The following is an 18549-nucleotide window of genomic DNA, read 5'->3' as shown; positions in this document are numbered from 1 at the left end:
AGAGACTTAACTTCTAGAGGAGTAGTTCTAGAATTCCCCCTATCTTACACAGCAGACTTGAAAACTTTACAATTGCTGGGGGTCTCAAAAGTCTACTTAATGAACTCCCCACCCCTACATGTCAAAGCCCATACACAATTCATCCTTGCTTTCCCTCATGGTACAGTCAGTGCTTGCCACATGACAATGATGGAGGCAATTCTGATGCTCAGAATCATCTATGCTATCAGCAGGGGTACATTGAGGAGAAGGAGAGTTGAACATAACCCACAATTATTTATGTATTTATTCCTCTTCTCTCAACCCCTCATTTCCCCCCCTGTTCATTTGTATTCATTTGCTTCCTGTATGGAAGCAAATTTCACCTCCTAATAAAACTGTTGGTGGTGCAGTAGTGTGATTTCATCACGTGATGGAATACTCTTTCCCGCTTCCAAACTTCATGCACACAGAAAACTAGACGGCAGTGGGAGGGAAGAAGCATACAAGGTCAGCCATCACTCAGATATGCTTGCACATGTATAGCGATACATAGGAACCTTATTGTCTGTGAGAGGATGGAGCATTCCATCATGGGAGCTACCACCAGCAGTTCTGAAGTGCTTTGCCCCTGACATGAGGGTATGAGAACAGGCCACAGTTGTATTAGTTTCCACATTAGAAGAGCTTCTCTATAGTAGCAGTGTTACTACTACCACTACTACTACTACTACTACAACAATAATAATTTATTATTTATACCCCGCCTATCTGGCTGGGCTTCCCTAGCCACTCTGGGCGGCTTCCAAAAAAATATTAAAATACTGTGATACAACATTAAAAGCTTCCCTAAACAGGGCTGCCTTCAGATGTCTTCTAAAAGTCTGGTAGTTGTTCTCTTTGACATCTGATGGGAGGGCGTTCCACAGGGAGGGCGCCACTACCGAGAAGGCCCTCTGCCTGGTTCCTTGTAACTTGGCTTCTTGCAGTGAGGGAACTGCCAGAAGGCCCTCAGTGCTGGACCTCAGTGTCCGGGTAGAACAATAGGGGTGGAGACGCTCCTTCAGATATACTGGACCGAGGCCGTTTAGGGCTTTAAAGGTCAACACCAACACTTTGAATTGTGCTCGGAAACATACTGGGAGCCAATGTAGGTCTTTCAAGACCGGTGTTATATGATATCAGCGGCCGCTCCCAATCACCAGTCTGGCTAGTAGTTATACTACTATAAACGCAGAATGCAATCCAGAGGACATTACGTATGCCTGGGGCCCTATTTTATATGAATGCATGCTTTAACCCTTTGAGTGGAAGGAACAGAGTACTATTACTCATGGAAACCTGCTTAATACTGAGTCAGTGGTCTATCTAGCTCACTAAAGTCTGCACTGACTGGCAGCTCTCTAGAGTTTTGAACAAGAATCTCTCTCAGCTGGAGTTGCCAGGGACTGTACCAAAGCTGGAGAATTTCCCATGTGCTCTAGTACTAAGCTGCAGTTCTTTCCCATGGGAGAAATATAATCACGTTAATAGTGATTTGATAAATTCATAACTCTCCGGAACATGTAAAGCCCCTTTGCCTTCAGTATACAAGAGGAAAATCCAATATTTTCTTGAAGCTTTTTGTACATGGGTGCTAAGCCCATGCTTTACCTCTTTTGAGAACTCCGCAGTAAAATACACAAAATAGATGCTCTCTCTGTTCTCTGTCTCCACGCCCACCCTGCAGCTGAACATCCAAGCCCTTCCGGTATTACTGTACAAGCTTTGAACAGAATAAGGGCACAGCTCTAAATAATTATGTCAAAGAAATGACAACTGTGCTCTTTGCAGGAGTAGGGATGAATAATTACAAGGCTGGGACATAATTAAGCAATTTTGGCTGTCGTATTCTTGAGCTGTCATTTTGATGTGAAGAGCTGTCAGGCCCAGCAACATGCTTTGCACTGGACAGGCATCTTCCACTTTGATCTACACTTACGCCAGCAAAATGAGGTCATGGTTTGGTCATTAAATGAAGCTTCCTTGTCTGGCACAATGCCCCTTGCCCAGCCAGGCTTACAAGATTTTTATTTCAAAAAAAATCAAGCATGAGACTACATTCAATATTTTGACATCTCTAAATATAAACATCACTGGGTAATGAAGTTCAGATCGCTTTACATGGCGAGACAGAACAGAGCGTCGCAATGTTAAGCTGTTTTCTAATGAATGACTGTATCTTCCCTGTAACGACAGTCCCATCACAAACAGACTTTAAGCAACAAAAGATGAAATGAAGCAAAGCAGAAGAAAGCAGCATTCTGTTAAGAAAAATAAAAAAAAACTAGAGGAAGGCAGGGAGTTAGACAAAATTAAATATTTATGATTTCACGAAGATTGGTGATTGCTAGCTCCTTGTGCATTTGAGTAAACATAAGCTAGCTGGATGAAAATATCCTGCCTTGAGTCTCATTTCATGTGTTGTTTTCAGAAGGGTAACTAGCTCTCTAAAGATTTTTATGTCAAGCATGAGATGAAAGCAATTCCCATGGAACTTTCTCCCCCACCCACCCCCACCCTATCGTCCATTGTTTCCTTCTGCTGAATAAGCTGTTTATTTCCAGTTTATCATTATGGAAGAAAGTTAACCTCACATTTAGATTTCGCTCTAGAAGAAAAAAAAGGTCTGATGGGAGTAGCACAATTCAAAGGAAAGTAATTCCATGTCATATCAGCTAATGTTTTCAACAACGTTCCTTTCCCTTTGGTGACTGTAGTGTGCATCACCCCTCATTGGTGTGTTTAAAATATGTATGTATGTACATACATGTATACATACAGAGAGATTTATATATGCTGTGGTTAATGTGAATTCAATTAGCAATGTGCATAAACTCCAGTCATTTTACCATCACATGAAGGCACAGAGCAGGTACACACACAATGGTATTATGAACAGGAGATTCCATGCATTGTGCGGCAGCAGTTGTTCATTTATAAAGCATCTTTTTCTAGGAAAAAAACCCCACTGCATGTTACTCCATTATTTCTTCTGGCAATCCCTATCATTAAGGGTTACCTGAGTTGGTTCTCTGGTGCTGCTTCCTGGACGAAGACAGACCCGGTGACACAGCTCCATCCCACCCTTCCCTTCCTGTGCTTCTTCCAGCAACCAATCAAACCACCCCACCCTAAACCTCTGAGTGACATCTCTGGAGAATCCATGTGCCTCAAAGTGGGACCAAAGGCCCCACCTCTGAGGTAGTGAGTGGGGCCGCCATTGACCAATGGTTCCGTAGGCAGGCAGGAGCATTATGTTGGGCTGGGTTAGGGCTGCGCCTGTCAATGAGGACGGTGCGATGGTGGCGCTTTATGCTTGTGCCAAAGTCCCACCCGCACTTTCTGTTCAAGGCACTCAGCCAGTGACAGAAGCTCTTGTAAGCTCAGGAACGGGCAGTGGCCAAGAACAGAGGCTGAGGGAGGGCGGGTGCTATGGAGGTTGAGAGCGTGAACTGTGCACCAGAATCCCATCCACTGACCCCTCTCTTCCTCTCCTAGCAGAGCTTTTTTCTGGTGGAATGCGCCGGAACACAGTTCCGGGGCCTGTTTTCTAGAAAAAAAGCACTGTCTTTAGCTATGGTGCTGAGCAGACTACAAGCATGGGCTGGGAGGGAAGCAGACCAAGTCAAGTGATACTGTGTTCAGCTGCCCAGATGGTGATATTTGGATCACATGGGGCTCATACACCAGGGACAGAAGATACCTTGGTTAAAGAAGACTTTGATATGGAAACTTTGGTATAGCATCAAATACTTGTAGGGCACATGACCTATAGCAGATTATAAGTCTTAATATTGCTCATGCTTCCCCAAAGCCACCTTTTCAGTGAGTGTTTGCACAATTAAAACTTCACAGTGTAAAGAGTTTAAAATGTATGCCTGAGCATTTGTACATACAGATGTTGTACACCAAATTCATTTTCATGGATTCCAATCCCCTCTACTGTTCCTTAGGATAAACCAATATATGGGTAACATATAATAAAGTATAATAATAATAATTCTACTGCACACCAAGAAGCATTTGCTCATGACATCCTAAATGTTTACAGAAGGGAATATATTATGCTAGGTAAGACCTAGTAATTCTGTAGCAAGCAATTTTAGAAAGGCCTATCTCAATGTTAAATTTGTACCTTGCACTAAAGGGATTGGGGAAATAAGTATATGTTTTAGAATAAGATTTAGCGGATAACTAATTCAAAAATTATACAGCTTGGGACATGGAACTGAATTACTAGAACAAAGCATCAAGACGTGATACTATCTTCGTGAATTGAAACACCTTGGTTAAGATAATGGATAGATAACTGAACAATGCAGAATTATAGCCAGAATTATAGCACATTTCTGAATTTTTTTGATTGGGCCAAGACACATGTCTATTTCAAATAATATAACTATCAGCAGCATTAAAGTAAAATACAGAGATATTTATAGAGAGTAATATAGTATGAGAATGATTACAAACAGATGACAGAATAAACATAAGGTTTTTTATGTGTTCAACTGTTGCATTTTACAGGATTTAGCAAAGGAGGAAGCCTTTCATAAGAGCTTCAAAGTAAATTCTTTCATATATTACAGATTGCATTGTAAGAGTTGAAATAGCTAAAGGCTCTAGTAAACAATGTGTCAAACCAATCTCCAAATAAGAACTGTTAAAACTTTAATAGTTATAAAACGAACAGCTCTGAATTAATTTGTTTTCTAGTGCAAACATACAGCCGATAACAAATGTATCTAGCTACACTTCTATGCCCCCAAATGCAGTTTACTTCTGTAGCTGCTATATTGCTCTTTAGGATAATTGGATATCTGCAATATTTTTTTGCCACATATATTATAAAATAAACTAGTATGTAAGAAGTTACTAGATGAAACCCATGAGTGAGTTTTAGATAGCTAATAATTCCAAGAGCAAAAATACCGATCTATGCAGATTGTGTGGTAATGCACTGATGTACATGGAAAATGTGTGTTGTTGTTTTTTCAGGGTAAACAACACTCACTTTGCCCAGTTTGAGAGCCACTGATGCAGAAAGCTTGACTCTAAAATCCCCAATTGAGTGATTCTTTCTCCACCATCAGCTCCTCACAATATAATTCAACTTGAGGTCTTCTCCCCAAGGTTATCTTCTGCACAAGCAGAAATCTAGAATTCCCACCACTGGTTTGGGAAGCAGGGTACAGATGAACTTAGCTGCAATCCATAACTATCCTGTTGTTTCTTATGAAATACTTCATTTTGAGGTGGTTTTCCCCAAACCAATCCAAATTTGGAAAAATAAGAGCCACATTGCACCTTAAGCCGGTGATGTGTACACAGCCTATAACACACAGAGATGGATCCAAAAGTGCCCTATTTGATGAGAAAGGCAATTCCACTGGTCCATGGTGCCTCCTCCCAAATTGCTATCTCCTGTTGCATTCTCGGCTCCCAATAATAGAAATGAGGGATATGGAAGGACGAGGAGGGAAAGCTCCACTGTATGAGCAAAATCCAACCCACACCTCTCTGCATCCATCCTTAAGTATCACATTTGTTTATACAGGAGACTTTCCCAGTGAATAAGACCAACTCTGTCAAATTACTTCATAGATTAAAGGTTAATAAATTAAAGGTCACCAAGCACAATAAGATAAACACAAACAAAAGAGAAGAAAACTGAGGCCTTCATTGCTGTACAGAACAAATGCCACAGTACATATGCCACAAAAATTGTCTCTCCATGTAACACACCAAATGCTTGCTGACATGCTTCAATTCTTTAAGTTACTAAGCAGGACACTCTCTCACAAGTGCAGTGACAAGGCTTAAAAAGCAAAGTTAAGAAATGTTCATGTTTTGACTGCCACCTAATATCAGTTACCTGATCCAGGAGTATGTTCCGCAAAAAGCGTAGAGCTGACTATTACTAAAACTGGCTTCAGCAGTAAGATTCTAGATCCGAAATGTTAAGATCCATAAACATTCCCATAGCCTTCATTCAGTCACTTACCTTTGTATCCACAGGCTTCACCACTTTCATAAAAGCACCCCTCAAAATGGCTTCCTCACGTTCACTTCTGCCAACTTTCCGAGAATCCAGAAACTTCAAGTTGGTTAATTTGTGCAGAACAAAATACCTGTTTTAAAAACAAACAAACAACCCTTTAGGTTAAGAATTTCCATTGACCTATGACTAGGAATGGAAGGATTTGCCCATTTCATTTCTCACTGTTTCTCATTTTCCCATTCTTAAATTCAGCTCTTCATATTTTGCAGCAATTTGCAAAATAACAATACCAATAATAACCAAATCCTAATGGAAATTCATCAGCATTTTAGTATGAATTTCTCCTAATAAACACAATTTTCTGTAATGTTTTGAATAACGTACCCATTTTTGCAAGCAATTTCCCCTAATATAATTAATTCAAATGTTATTTTCACTAATATCTGCATGTTTATGCACACTTTCCTCTACCAGATGCATTTTTGTAAACAGTGTTTTTGGCTGGAGAACCGCATCACATAATTCAGACAAGTGCAAATTTTGGAGGATCGCTGTGTTTCAGTTTGCATATTGGTTCAGAAAGTGTGACTTTGATAGATTCAGTTTTGAATGTGTATTGAACTGAGCTTCTCCTCCCATGACACAATAGTCTCAATTCAAAGGACATAAAATAACCTTACAGCTGCAAGAACTATTTCTCCAACATACCAGCTATTTTCTACAATTATGCCCTTCACTCTGCCTTTTGTGATTCATATCAGTATTCGAACTCTAGCAAAACAATAGAAAAGGTTTGAGTCTGCAGCCTGTATCTTATTTCAGGACTCTGAATCTTGCATGTATGGAACCTATTTTCATTTTTTCATGTACCAAGGCTCTTTCGGACATGTTAAATGCATATACGGGGCAGGGGCAATGGGCATTTCCTCTCTATGTATGTTCAGAGTAATGTTGGAGCAGTGCCAATAACTATGAGCTACCAACATACTGTGTTACCTGAGGAACACATAGCTGGTATTGGTTAATACTGATAGGCTTATATAAGGCAGCAGTGGAGCCACAATGAAAATGCTGTACCCAGTTTGGGTCAACCATATTCAAGGGGAATTATTTCAAAGTACAGCCACTTTTAAACAAGCAAGATAAGCAAGTTCTTTAGTTTAGGAAAATGAAAAAGTGAAAACAGACAAAATCCTGCTCCCATTGTGGAACAAATGCAAGTTACTTAATTGGCAAAGAGCTTTGCAACTGGTCACAGTGTGCTGTCAAGGCTTCTTCCTCACTAATTTGGGGGAAAGCCTGAAATATTCAGCTCAGTTCTCAGAACGTATCTGCTGGTCAACACTGCACTGATGCAATGGTGGTACTGTGATTTTTTAAAAAATACCATCACAGCCACAGAATAAACCCTAACATGGATGCCCACCCATATTTGTTCAACTATGACCCAAGTCTTTTTCTACCATTGCTGTAACCAATCATGTCATCATGTGAAGCTCCTCAAAAAAAGAAGGGCGAAACAGATCCTACCTATTGACAACTGTGACTGGGAGCTAAAATGCATCATTGGGTCCATGGTGAATCTGCTTTTTCTACAGTGCATAAGCCTGGGTGGTGTGTGTGTGTACACCTGCATGTGTGTGTGAACACGTGCTGATCTGTAGGTGGCTGGATGATGCTTGTTCCTTTAAAATGTACAATTCTATTTTTTAAAAAAATGTTTGCTTCCTGTTGCTCTGTTTGTCTGACTTAACATACTAGAATATCCTATAATTTTTATTAATGCATGACAAATTTTTGCATGCAAATTACTCCAAAGGAGGATCTGAAATAAATTTAAATGGGTACAATATCTCTTCTTCTTCTTCTTCTTCTTCTTCTTCTTCTGCTTCTGCTTCTGCTTCTGCTTCTGCTTCTTCTTCTTCGCTCCTAGATAATTTTTTTCACTGAGATTTGGTACACGATAGAAAGCAACCCCCAGCAGTGTTTCACCCCACTAGACACTCTCCCCAATTAAATATAGTGGACCCACCTCACGGCATGCCCATTAAACAAATTTCTACAATTTACCACAAGCTATCTTGTGTGAGAGAAAAGTTAGTGATTTAAAGTCTCAGGCAGGAGTTGATCAAACAACAAAAAGCTTTATTTACAAAAAGAAGAAGCTTGTGAAACAAAGTTGGGTCAGGAAATGCATTCTTTCAGGTAGAAGCTGACTTATTACTTAAACTAAATATAAAGATGCCACGGGCTTAAACACAGTAATATATGCACAGCTTTTCTTAAAACTTCAGTTGCTAAAAATCAGTTGGTACACTTCAGGGAGATGTTCAGGTTTCTAAAATAGGTGTTAAAATGCTTAACTTGGTTTTCTGTTACTTCACTCTCAGTCCTTTACTTAGTTGTGAAAGGCGTTACAGTTAAATACTTTTGACACGGCACAGCTTCCTTCACAGCTTAATACTTTGGTTCAAGAGCGAGGGGCACTTTTCGTCAGTTACCCTCTCTCTTAGCAATCCCACTCCTGAGGTATTTCCAAATAGCATAACAGACCCAGAGAATCACCTCAACCCTTTTTACTATTTGGGAGTCATCTTTACCTAGAACTCTCCCCTCCTGCCTAGAAGGAGACCATCAGTAGTTCAACTCAAATCAGAACCAGTTCACCCCTCAGTCAAATCCTAATCTAATCCCCATCTCTCATTTCATCTCTCAAACTGAACCCTGTCTAACATCTCAACTCAAACCCTATCTAACTCTCTCCCTCAGAAACTGCTCTTTTTATATTCCCTCCCAACGTTCTGACTCCACCCCCCTTTCTGGCTGGCTGTCTAGGTAGCCAATCAGAGAGAGGCTCCAGCACTCTGGTAGAATTTCTAGTCTGCCTCTGCTGTCCGTCACAGACAGCTTCTCATATTTTGAACCGTGACTAATGGAAATATTCTCCTGGCAGGGTAGGGTTCCCATTCATTTTTGAGCAAAGAATCTAGAGGCTCATTCTCAGGAAAACAAAGGAGTTATAGCACAGCAAAATTCCCTGCACCAGAGAAGGGCGCTCATGATGTAAAGAAGTTTGCAGGATGACAGAAGCCAAAGTTTGGGCAAAATATTTGTTTTTTTTTTTTTTTAAATATTTTTATTAATTTCACAGAATAAAAAAGAACAAAAAATAAAATACAAAAGTTTCATAAAACATATTTCTTTTACAGGATCTTTTGGACTTCCCCACATCATCCCGAATCTGCATTATTTATAAAACCAACTTCAGCATTTTGTTATCTTATTTCATCACTTATTGTATCTTTCATTTTGTCATATTACCCATTTCAATATATTTGTAACCCAATATTCATAATATGAAGTCTTCAACTATATTATTATCTTATTTCATTACTTATTGTATCTTTCAATTCATTATTATATCTTTCAATTCATTACTTATTGTACCTTTCAATTTCATGTTACCAAAATCAAAGTTATTGTAACCATAGTCTTATATGTTATAGTTAAAACATAATGCAATAAAAATTTTCCTTAATTTCACCTCTCTTTTCTTGTACCTTAGTTTTCATTTCACCTAATTACCATTGCTGGGGCTAGTATTTCCTAAAAAGTGCATTTTCTTAACATTCATAGAGCTTATAGTATTTTTGCAAGTAATCCTTAAATTTTTTCCAGTCCTCTTCCATTTTTTCTTCTCCCAAGTCTCGGATTCTGCCAGTCATTTCCGCCAGTTCCATATATTCCATCAACTGCGTCTGCCATTCCTCCAGTGTGGGTAAATCTTGTGTCTTCCAACACTTTGCGATGAGAATTCTTGCTGCTGTTGTAGCATACATAAAAAAAATTCTGTCCTTCTTTACCACATTCTGGTCTACAATGCCCAGAAGGAAGGCCTCCGGTTTCTTAGGCAAGGTATATCTAAATACCTTTTTTAACTCATTATAGATCATTTCCCAAAAGGCCTTCACTTTCGGACATGTCCACCAGAGATGAAAGAACGTCCCTTCCGCCTCTTTACACTTCCAACATTTATTATCAGACAGGTGATATATCTTAGCAAGCTTGACTGGGGTCATGTACCACCGGTATATCATTTTCATAATATTTTCTTTCAGGGCACTACATGCCGTGAATTTCAATCCGGTGGTCCATAACTTTTCCCAGTCCTCAAACATTATATTATGTCCAATATCCTGTGCCCACTTTATCATGGCGGATTTGACTGTCTCATCCTGTGTATTCCATTTAAGCAGCAAGTTATACATTCTTGAAAGTAATTTGTCTTTAGGTTCTAACAATTCTGTCTCTAATTTCGATTTTTCCACCTGGAACCCAACCTTTTTATCTATTTTAAAAATTTCCCAAATTTGGGCATAATGCAACCAGTCTCGCACCTTGCTTTTTACATTTTCAAAACTCTGCAGCTTCCAATTGTCACCATCTTTTTCTATTAATTCCCAATATTTTGGCCAATAGGCCTCCATGTTAAGTCTCTTACGTGCCTTGGCCTCTACCGGTGAAAGCCACCTTGGTGTTTTGCTCTCCAATAAGTCTTTATATTTTGTCCAGACCATAAAGATTGCTCTTCTAACAATATGGTTTTTGAACATTTTATGAACTTTAACCTTGTCATACCACAAATACGCATGCCACCCAAAAGCGTTATCGAACCCTTCCAGATCTAGGACATCGGTGTTCTCTAACAAAAACCAGTCTTTCAACCAGCAGAAGGCTGCAGATTCATAATATAACCTCAAGTCTGGCAGGGCAAATCCCCCCCTTTCTTTCGCATCTGTTAGTATTTTAAACTTAATTCGGGGCTTTTTGCCCTGCCAAACGAACTTAGAGATATCCTTCTGCCACTTTCCGAAGCATACCACTTTGTCCACAATCTGCAGGGTCTGAAACAAAAATAACATTTTCGGCAAAACGTTCATCTTTATAGCTGCTATTCGGCCTAACAAGGAAAGTTTTAGTCTTGTCCAAGTTTCCAAATCCCTTTTGATTTCTGACCAACATTTCTCATAGTTGTCCTTAAACAAATTCAAGTTTTTAGAAGTCAAGAACACCCCTAGATATTTTACCTTTTTAACCACATTTAATCCTGTCTCTTTCAAAAACTCATCTGTTTCTGTAGATGTTAGGTTCTTAGCTAAGACCTTAGTCTTTTGCTTGTTCAACTTAAATCCCGCCACCCGACCATAATCAGATATTAAATCCAAAACTCTTTTTGTGCTAGAAACTGGCTCCTGTAATGTTAGTACCAAATCATCTGCAAATGCTTTCAGTTTATATTGTTTCGCTCCGACCTCAATGCCCCGAACTGACCGGTCCCTTCTAATCATATTCAAAAGCACCTCCAGGACCGAGATAAACAATAATGGGGATAGAGGACACCCTTGTCGTGTCCCTTTTTCAATATTAAATTCCTCCGTCACCACATTGTTTACTATCAATTTAGCTTTTTGATCTGAATATATTGCTTCTATACCATTTTCAAACCCCCGTCCCACTCCCATCCCTTCCAAATTTTTCTTCATGAACATCCAAGAAATGTTGTCAAAGGCTTTCTCCGCATCAATAAAAATTAACGCCGCTCTAGTGTTAATATTTGTTTGTAAGAGTTCCAAAATGTCAATAATGTTTCTCGTGTTGTCAAACAAATGCCTACCCGGGAGAAAACCTGCTTGGTCTTTGTGAATCACTTCATTCAGTACTTTTTTAAATCTATTTGCCAAAATGTCTGCAAAAATTTTGTAATCCACATTTAGGAGTGAGATGGGACGGTAGTTCTTAAGTTGAGTCTTTTCAGTTTCTGTTTTAGGAATCAATGTGATGAAAGCTTCTTTCCACGTTTCTGGTGCCTTCTTACCCTCCATAATCTGGTTACATACCTCCATCAAGGGTTGTATCAAATAGTCCTTCAAAGTCTTATAATATTTGGAGGTAAGTCCATCAGGGCCTGGAGATTTGCCTAATTGGAGGTTCTGTATGGCACTCTCGATTTCCTGCTGTGTAACTTTAACATTCAGGGTTGTTCTCATTTCCTGAGAAATTTTTTGTAATCCGTTAGTTTTAATAAATTGGTCTATCTCGGATTCTTTCTGCGGCCCTTGTGCATAGAGATCTTTGAAATATCTCTGGAAGCATTTCCTAATTTCTTCAGGCTTCTGAACCATTCTTCCTTCAATCTCTAAATTTGTAACTGTATTTAGTTTTTGTCTTTTTTTCAACTGCCATGCTAGCAGCTTCCCACACTTATTTGCTGAATCGAAAGATCTTTGTCTCATTTGTTTAATTTTCCACTCCACTTCTTGGTTTATCAGTTTCATATATTGGGCCTGGAAAAATTTCACTTCTCTCAGCACTTCCTTAGACTTGGGCCTAGATCTTAATTTCCTTTCACCCTCACTTATTCTCTCCAATATCTTCTGCTTCTTTTCATTCCAGAGTCTTTTCTTTACCGTGTTTTGTTGTATTAGAAACCCTCTCATCACCGCTTTGCTTGCGTCCCAGATTGTTCTTTTTTCCACCGTAGTGTTCAGATTTATCTCAAAGTAATCTTTTAAAGTTTTTTGGGCCTTCTTCACAATCTCCTGATCTCTGAATAAAGTGTCATTCATTTTCCATCTGAAGGATCCGGTTATGTTTAGTCTCAGTTCCATTTTCAAAGCATTATGGTCGGAGCAAGTTTTTGGGCAGATTTCCACTTTTCTAGTTTTAGGTGCCAGTCCTTTAGATGTCCATATTTGGTCGATTCGTGTCCATGACAAATGAGCTTCAGAAAAGAAAGTTCCTTCTTTTCCTAGTGGGTTCTTGACTCTCCATATATCAATCAAGTCCATATTGTCTGTCATTTCAAAAAAAGTTTTGGGTAGTCTGCCTTCTTTTGTTATATTTGCACTCTGCGACTTATCCATATTTACAGAGACAACCCCATTCATATCTCCCAACATAATGATGTTGTTATAGTCTAGATAATCCAGTAAAGTCTCATGCAGCTTCTTAAAAAATTCCGATTTTCCATCATTTGGCGCATAGATTCCTAATATCAAAAATTTTTCACCATGTGTATGAATTTCAATAGCCAAGATTCTGCCTTGTTCATCTTTAAATAGAAATTTCGGTGACAGGCTCTCCTTTGCGTAGATCACTACTCCTCTTTTCTTAACTCTGTCCGAAGAAATAAATTCTTGGCCTAACCTTTTATTGATTAGCACTTTCCGATGAAGCCTTGTCACATGTGTTTCTTGCAGACAAATAATGTCCAATTGCTCTTTCTTCAATATATGGAATACTTTCCTTCTTTTTTCTGGAGAATTTCCGCCATTTATATTCCAACTAAGAAGTTGCAGAGACATCCTGAATCAATTTGTAGGCCTTACAATGGGGTGTCTAGATCTCCCGTTCCCGGCGGTGGCAATGATGGTCCAGCTCCAGGCTGTTTAGTTCCTGGTGGTGGAGGTGGCCAAGACGCAACTGCTCCTTTCTGGAGGTCTTCCCCGTTGTCGTGAAGAAACTTCTGCTGGTCCTCTGGTGTTCTGATTCTTATTTTCCTTCCTTTATAGCTAAATGATAGTCCTTGCGGGAACTCCCACCTATAAGGGATTGTGTTGTTTCTCAACAACTTTGCCAATTCTAAGTACGAGGCTCTAAGATCCAATAACAATTTGGGTATATCTCTGTAAATTTCAGCCTTTTTACCTTCTATCTCTAGAGATTTTTTGAAATGTAGGCCTAGTATCTTGTCTCTTTCCTCTCTTGATTTCAGAATAACCAAACAGTCTCTGGACTTGTCTTTCTTCACCGATCTGCCCAGTCTAAATGCAGTCACAATTTTAAAGTCTTTATCCTCTTCTATTCCCCAAAATTTGGAGAATAAAAGTGTCAAAAATCCCTCCAAATTGCCTTCTTCCAATTCTGGGACGGCTCTCAACCTGAGGTTATTCTCCTTGTTTCTCAATTCCACCATCGACAGGTAGGCCTGTTGTTCCCCTACCTGTCTTTGCAGAGGCTTGATTTCACCTTTAATCTCATCAACTCTTTTACTTGCTTGCTCCGCTTTTTGGTAGGCTTCCACAGCTAATTTATGATTTTCAGCTGTAGCTCCTTGTAGATTCTCAATTGCCTGTGTGTTCTGAGAGACCTTTTCAGAAAGTACGCCAATAGTAGTTGTTGCTTGGTCTATTTTTAATGATTGACTGTCCACTTTTTGATTTAAAATTGCTAGTTGTTCTAAAATTTGTTTCAACACTGTGTCAGATCCTCCTGTTGCCATGTCCTCTTCAGCAGGCTGTTCGGCCTCCACCTCCTGTGCTATCAGGACGGTTGGAACAGATGATCTGCGATGATGAGCTAAAGTTGTTTGGACAAGTTGCACAGGCTTCCTTTCTTTTTCTTTTTCTTTTTCTCTTTCTTTAGCTTTGGCTGCTCTTGTTTTCCCTGTGCCACTCATTCCACACCTGCCTCTTGTTCAAGGTCAAGTTATCCTTTATTCCATGAGAAAGCAAGTCCAGAGTACACACAATTAAACCACAGAAATTCCAAACAAAAAATGTTTCCCAGGCCTCTATAGCTCCACAATCCTCTAGGGGGAGTATCTTAAAATTTCAGGGAGGGAGAAGATTTTTCCGCCATTTAAAGTTTCTGTAATGTCTTTTTTAGTTTGTAATTCCAAGACAAAAAGGAAGATTCGCAGAGTCCTTTACTTTTTAAGCTAAAGCCACTAGGAGCCAGACTGGTAATTGCAACAGTATCTTAAACGTTTAAAGTTTCAATATATGTAGCAACTTAAAATCTTGTTACTGTAATCCGCAGTTTGACAGCTCAGTTGTATACTGACAGCCCGACGACTTGCGTTCTTAAAGCAAAGTCCCAAATACAAATCCCATAGGCAAAAATAAAGTCTCTCTTGGTCTTTTTAATAAGAAGACTGCAAATTCTGTAAATGCACGATAGTTCCACTTTACAAAGTTCCCATTAAGCGCCTCAGCGCTCCTCTGTACTTTTGCTTTGATCTTGTAAGCAGTATCGGGAGACGGACTTCCTTTTACTCGTCACCCGTTTTCAAACCCGGAAAAAAGATATTTAGAGTCCAAATTATAGTTCACTTTACTCGCGGGTATGTTACTTGCCAAATTGATGTTCACAGGAAGAAAGGTCGACGCTCATCAGCAGCAGCTGCGCGGCTTCGCCTCCCGCAGAAAGAGCGATGAACTCACAGCGCCGCTCCCCCTTTCGCGCTCCGGAGCCCCTTACGGGGTCCCTTCCACACTTCTGGGGGAGTTCCTGGCGCCCGCCGAGTCCCACGGCCACGGGCTCCCTCTGCCCGTGGTTTTTTCAAACGGGTCGTCGCTATGCCGCAGCGAACGACCCTTTTCTGCGGAGCCCCTCTTCAGACAATGAAGAGGACCGCCATCGCTGTTTCGCGCCGCCTCCGGAAGCCTCTGGGCAAAATATTTGAAGAATATCTCAGGAAAGACGAAAAGAGTAGCAACAGTTTTCAGCGGAGGTTCAAACATCCTAGGTTTTTATGCGAGGCACAACCGAATCAAAGTTAAGGTTCATAAGATGAGAGAAAATACCCGTAACTGCCTCGTCATAGGGAACACAGTAGATTCAAAATTGCTTTTTTCCCCTCCAGCTTCCTCTAACATTTTGGCAAAAAAGCTGGAGCTTGGCTAGCCACCCACCCACCCACACAGCTTTATTCACAAAAAGCTGACAGAGCATGGCACAGCATGGCATGAATCAAAGTTTGAAAAAAAATCCCAGGAAGGTGATAATATCAACTCATCTCAAGTACTTGCTATTTACAGCCAGTCACCCAGATATGAAACAGACTTAGTGGAGACGGAGAGAGGAAGCGCCAGATCCTTTCCTGGCAGGAAACAGAAAGGTGATTAATAATATTTCCCACAAATGCCAAGTTTATATAGACCATCATTTTAGTAATCAGACTGAGGCCCTGTGGCTTGTCGAAGGGGCAACCTCACATGTCCAAATTATACGGAAAATGTTCAGGTTCGAAATATAAAGGACAGCCATTTATATGACTGAACTCAATGGAATAAGTTGTCTGGAAAGGTAATAAAATCCCTTTCCTTTTTCTTTTTTTTTTTAAAGGCGCAGACTAGTTGAGACTAGTTTGCCACCAGTTGCAGAAGCGATGGTTAGCCAGGCTTTTATGAATTATTCTTTCAACAACAAGACAAAACAAAAAAGAGAGACAAAGTCCACACCTTGCTTTGTCTGAGGCTTGTAAAATCTTAACGAAATGGAATATGCTTAGTGCTATGTGTTAAAATCCATCAACAACCTGCAACCAAGTCACTTCTATGAAAGAGTAATGGTACTAAAAATGAGAGCCCTCTTTAGGAAGCATAACATGTCCAAAGCTAGACAATTTGTTAAGAGTAGCTGGATGTCTGGGGATAATGAAATATTCTCAAACACATCTCCAACTTCCCTGGCTGCCCTTTCAACCCCCTGTGAGCCTCTGACGGCCCTTATCTTTCACTGGAAGAGAATACTTCCATCCTGTATTACTGGCAGAAAAGCTCAGAGGACAAGGGGCTCTTTCAAAGAAAGACATGAACAGAAGGAAACAATATGTCAAGAGCAAAGCTCAAGAGGAGTAAAAACACCCATCTAAGTGCAGGGTGAAAAAAGATTAATATTCAGGTGCAGAAAACATCACTATTAGAAAATCAGCAAATGTTTCATGATCAAGTGAAAGATGCCATCAAGAAGCAGGCGGCCACAAAAATGACAACAGACTCGAGCAGTGCTGTCTCATCTCCCTGCCAACTTTGGACTGAAGCCCTAAACGTCAGTCTTGTATAGCCTCCATCTAAGAAAGCCTAAATTTGTAGCCAAATGGTCTCGGCAGAAAGGGCTTTCCGCACACCCCTTTCTGTTTAATGTTTCTAGAATTAGTTCCTCAAAGGAAGGGAACATGCAGCTCCCCCCTCTTGGGGAAGGGGGGGCACGAGATGAGAGCCATATGGATCATATGACAGAAATCTTCCTTCCCCCATCATCTTCGCAGTGCAGATGTTGTATAGCAGAGGATGATGAACTATAAAAGGCAATCTGCAGCAGGCATTAAAAGCTACCCTGTCATCAGTGCTGAAACATCACAATAATGATGCCATTTTGAAGAACAGTCAGATTAAATCCTTGCCACTCAGATTCCTTTCATCAGAGAGAAATAGGGACAGATGGACGGACACACACACACCCCATTAAGCACCCTGTGATGAACCATATATGCTGTAGAACAGAGTTTCTCAACCTTGCGTCCCCAGATGCTGTCGGACTACAACTCCCATCATTCCTAGCCAGCATGGCCAGAGGTCAGGGATGATGGGAGGTGGTAGTTCAATAATATCTGGGAGCCCAAGGTTGAGAAAGGCTGCTGTAGACCAAGGATAGCCAACATGGTGCCCTCCAGAACTCATGCCCACTTACTTGAGCTCAGGGCTCAGGTTAACCCTTTCATGCACACAAGTGTGAGTCAGTAACTTTCTATTAGAACAGTAAGATGGCAGATGGCTTGTTTGTTTGTAAGGGTTTGGAAGTAGTGGCTTGCTTGCTATGTATGTCTCTTACGCTTGTTTTAGTTTTATTGGTGCTGGTGTTTTCACTTTTTTGTGATTTCAAGTTAATCAGTAGTGACAGCAAACCCTGCTTGCCATTAAACCATCAGGAGTGAATGTTGAGGCGCCTGATGCTTCCTGTAGCCATGTATTTAAAGGCTCCACACCTCACATAGGATGTCAGATGTGGGGAACTGGGTGTAGCTTAAGAGAAAATATCTTAAATGCCAAATTAGGGCCTCCAAATTGCCAGAGACTCCCCACCACCGCCGATGAGCACTAGAAATAAAAATGGAAGGACCACCCACAGCCACCTCATGATGATAAGGTAAGCTCAACACCCATACCCACAAAATTTACAATGAAATTTTAAAGTGCCCTGCAATGGAGGCATAAAAATTGAAGCCTCTTTCGCAGGGGAATAAACCATTTGAAAAACTGGGGAGCAAGCACAGCACTAAAACAAAGTGCAGTCTCCACGCTGAAGCTGCCTTGCAAGGAGAAGGGAGAGGAGGAGCAAACAGGCCTTGTTCCAGCCTCTGAAGAAGAGTTGTCTCAGTGATACAGCACCTGCTTTTCATGCATGAGGTCTCATGTTTAATTCCCTGCACCTCCAGGTATGGCTGAGAATGTCCCCTCATTGAAACCCTGGAGAGCCACTGCCAGTCAGGGCAGGGACAATACTGAGCTAGATGGATCATTGGTGTGCTTTAGTGTAAGGTAGCTCCGTATGTTCGGAAACTATGGTTTAATGAAGTTGGGAATGTGACATGTGAATGAGCCCGATATATGTGTCTTCCATGTTGAATCAAGTAATTTGTTGTTGTTTAGTCGTTTAGTCATGTCCGACTCTTCGTGACCCCATGGACCGGAGCACGCCAGGCACTTCTGTCTTCCACTGCCTCCCGCAGTTTGGTCAAACTCATG

The 18549-nt window shown here is 40.5% G+C and overlaps 1 protein-coding gene across 1 annotated transcript in view; it reads right to left on the bottom strand.

Annotated features, from left to right (window-relative positions):
- LRMDA (leucine rich melanocyte differentiation associated) overlaps nucleotides 1–18549 on the bottom strand; it is a 734468-nt gene that overhangs the window by 292585 nt on the left and 423334 nt on the right. The window contains 1 exon segment of the mRNA XM_081864461.1: nucleotides 6023–6149. Within this exon segment, the coding sequence (XP_081720587.1) occupies nucleotides 6023–6149 (127 nt within the window).

Source organism: Podarcis erhardii, assembly GCF_964252035.2.
Source record: "Podarcis erhardii genome assembly, chromosome: 5".
Taxonomy (NCBI): Eukaryota; Metazoa; Chordata; class Lepidosauria; order Squamata; family Lacertidae; genus Podarcis; species Podarcis erhardii.
This window is presented reverse-complemented; position numbering and strand designations above follow the sequence as displayed.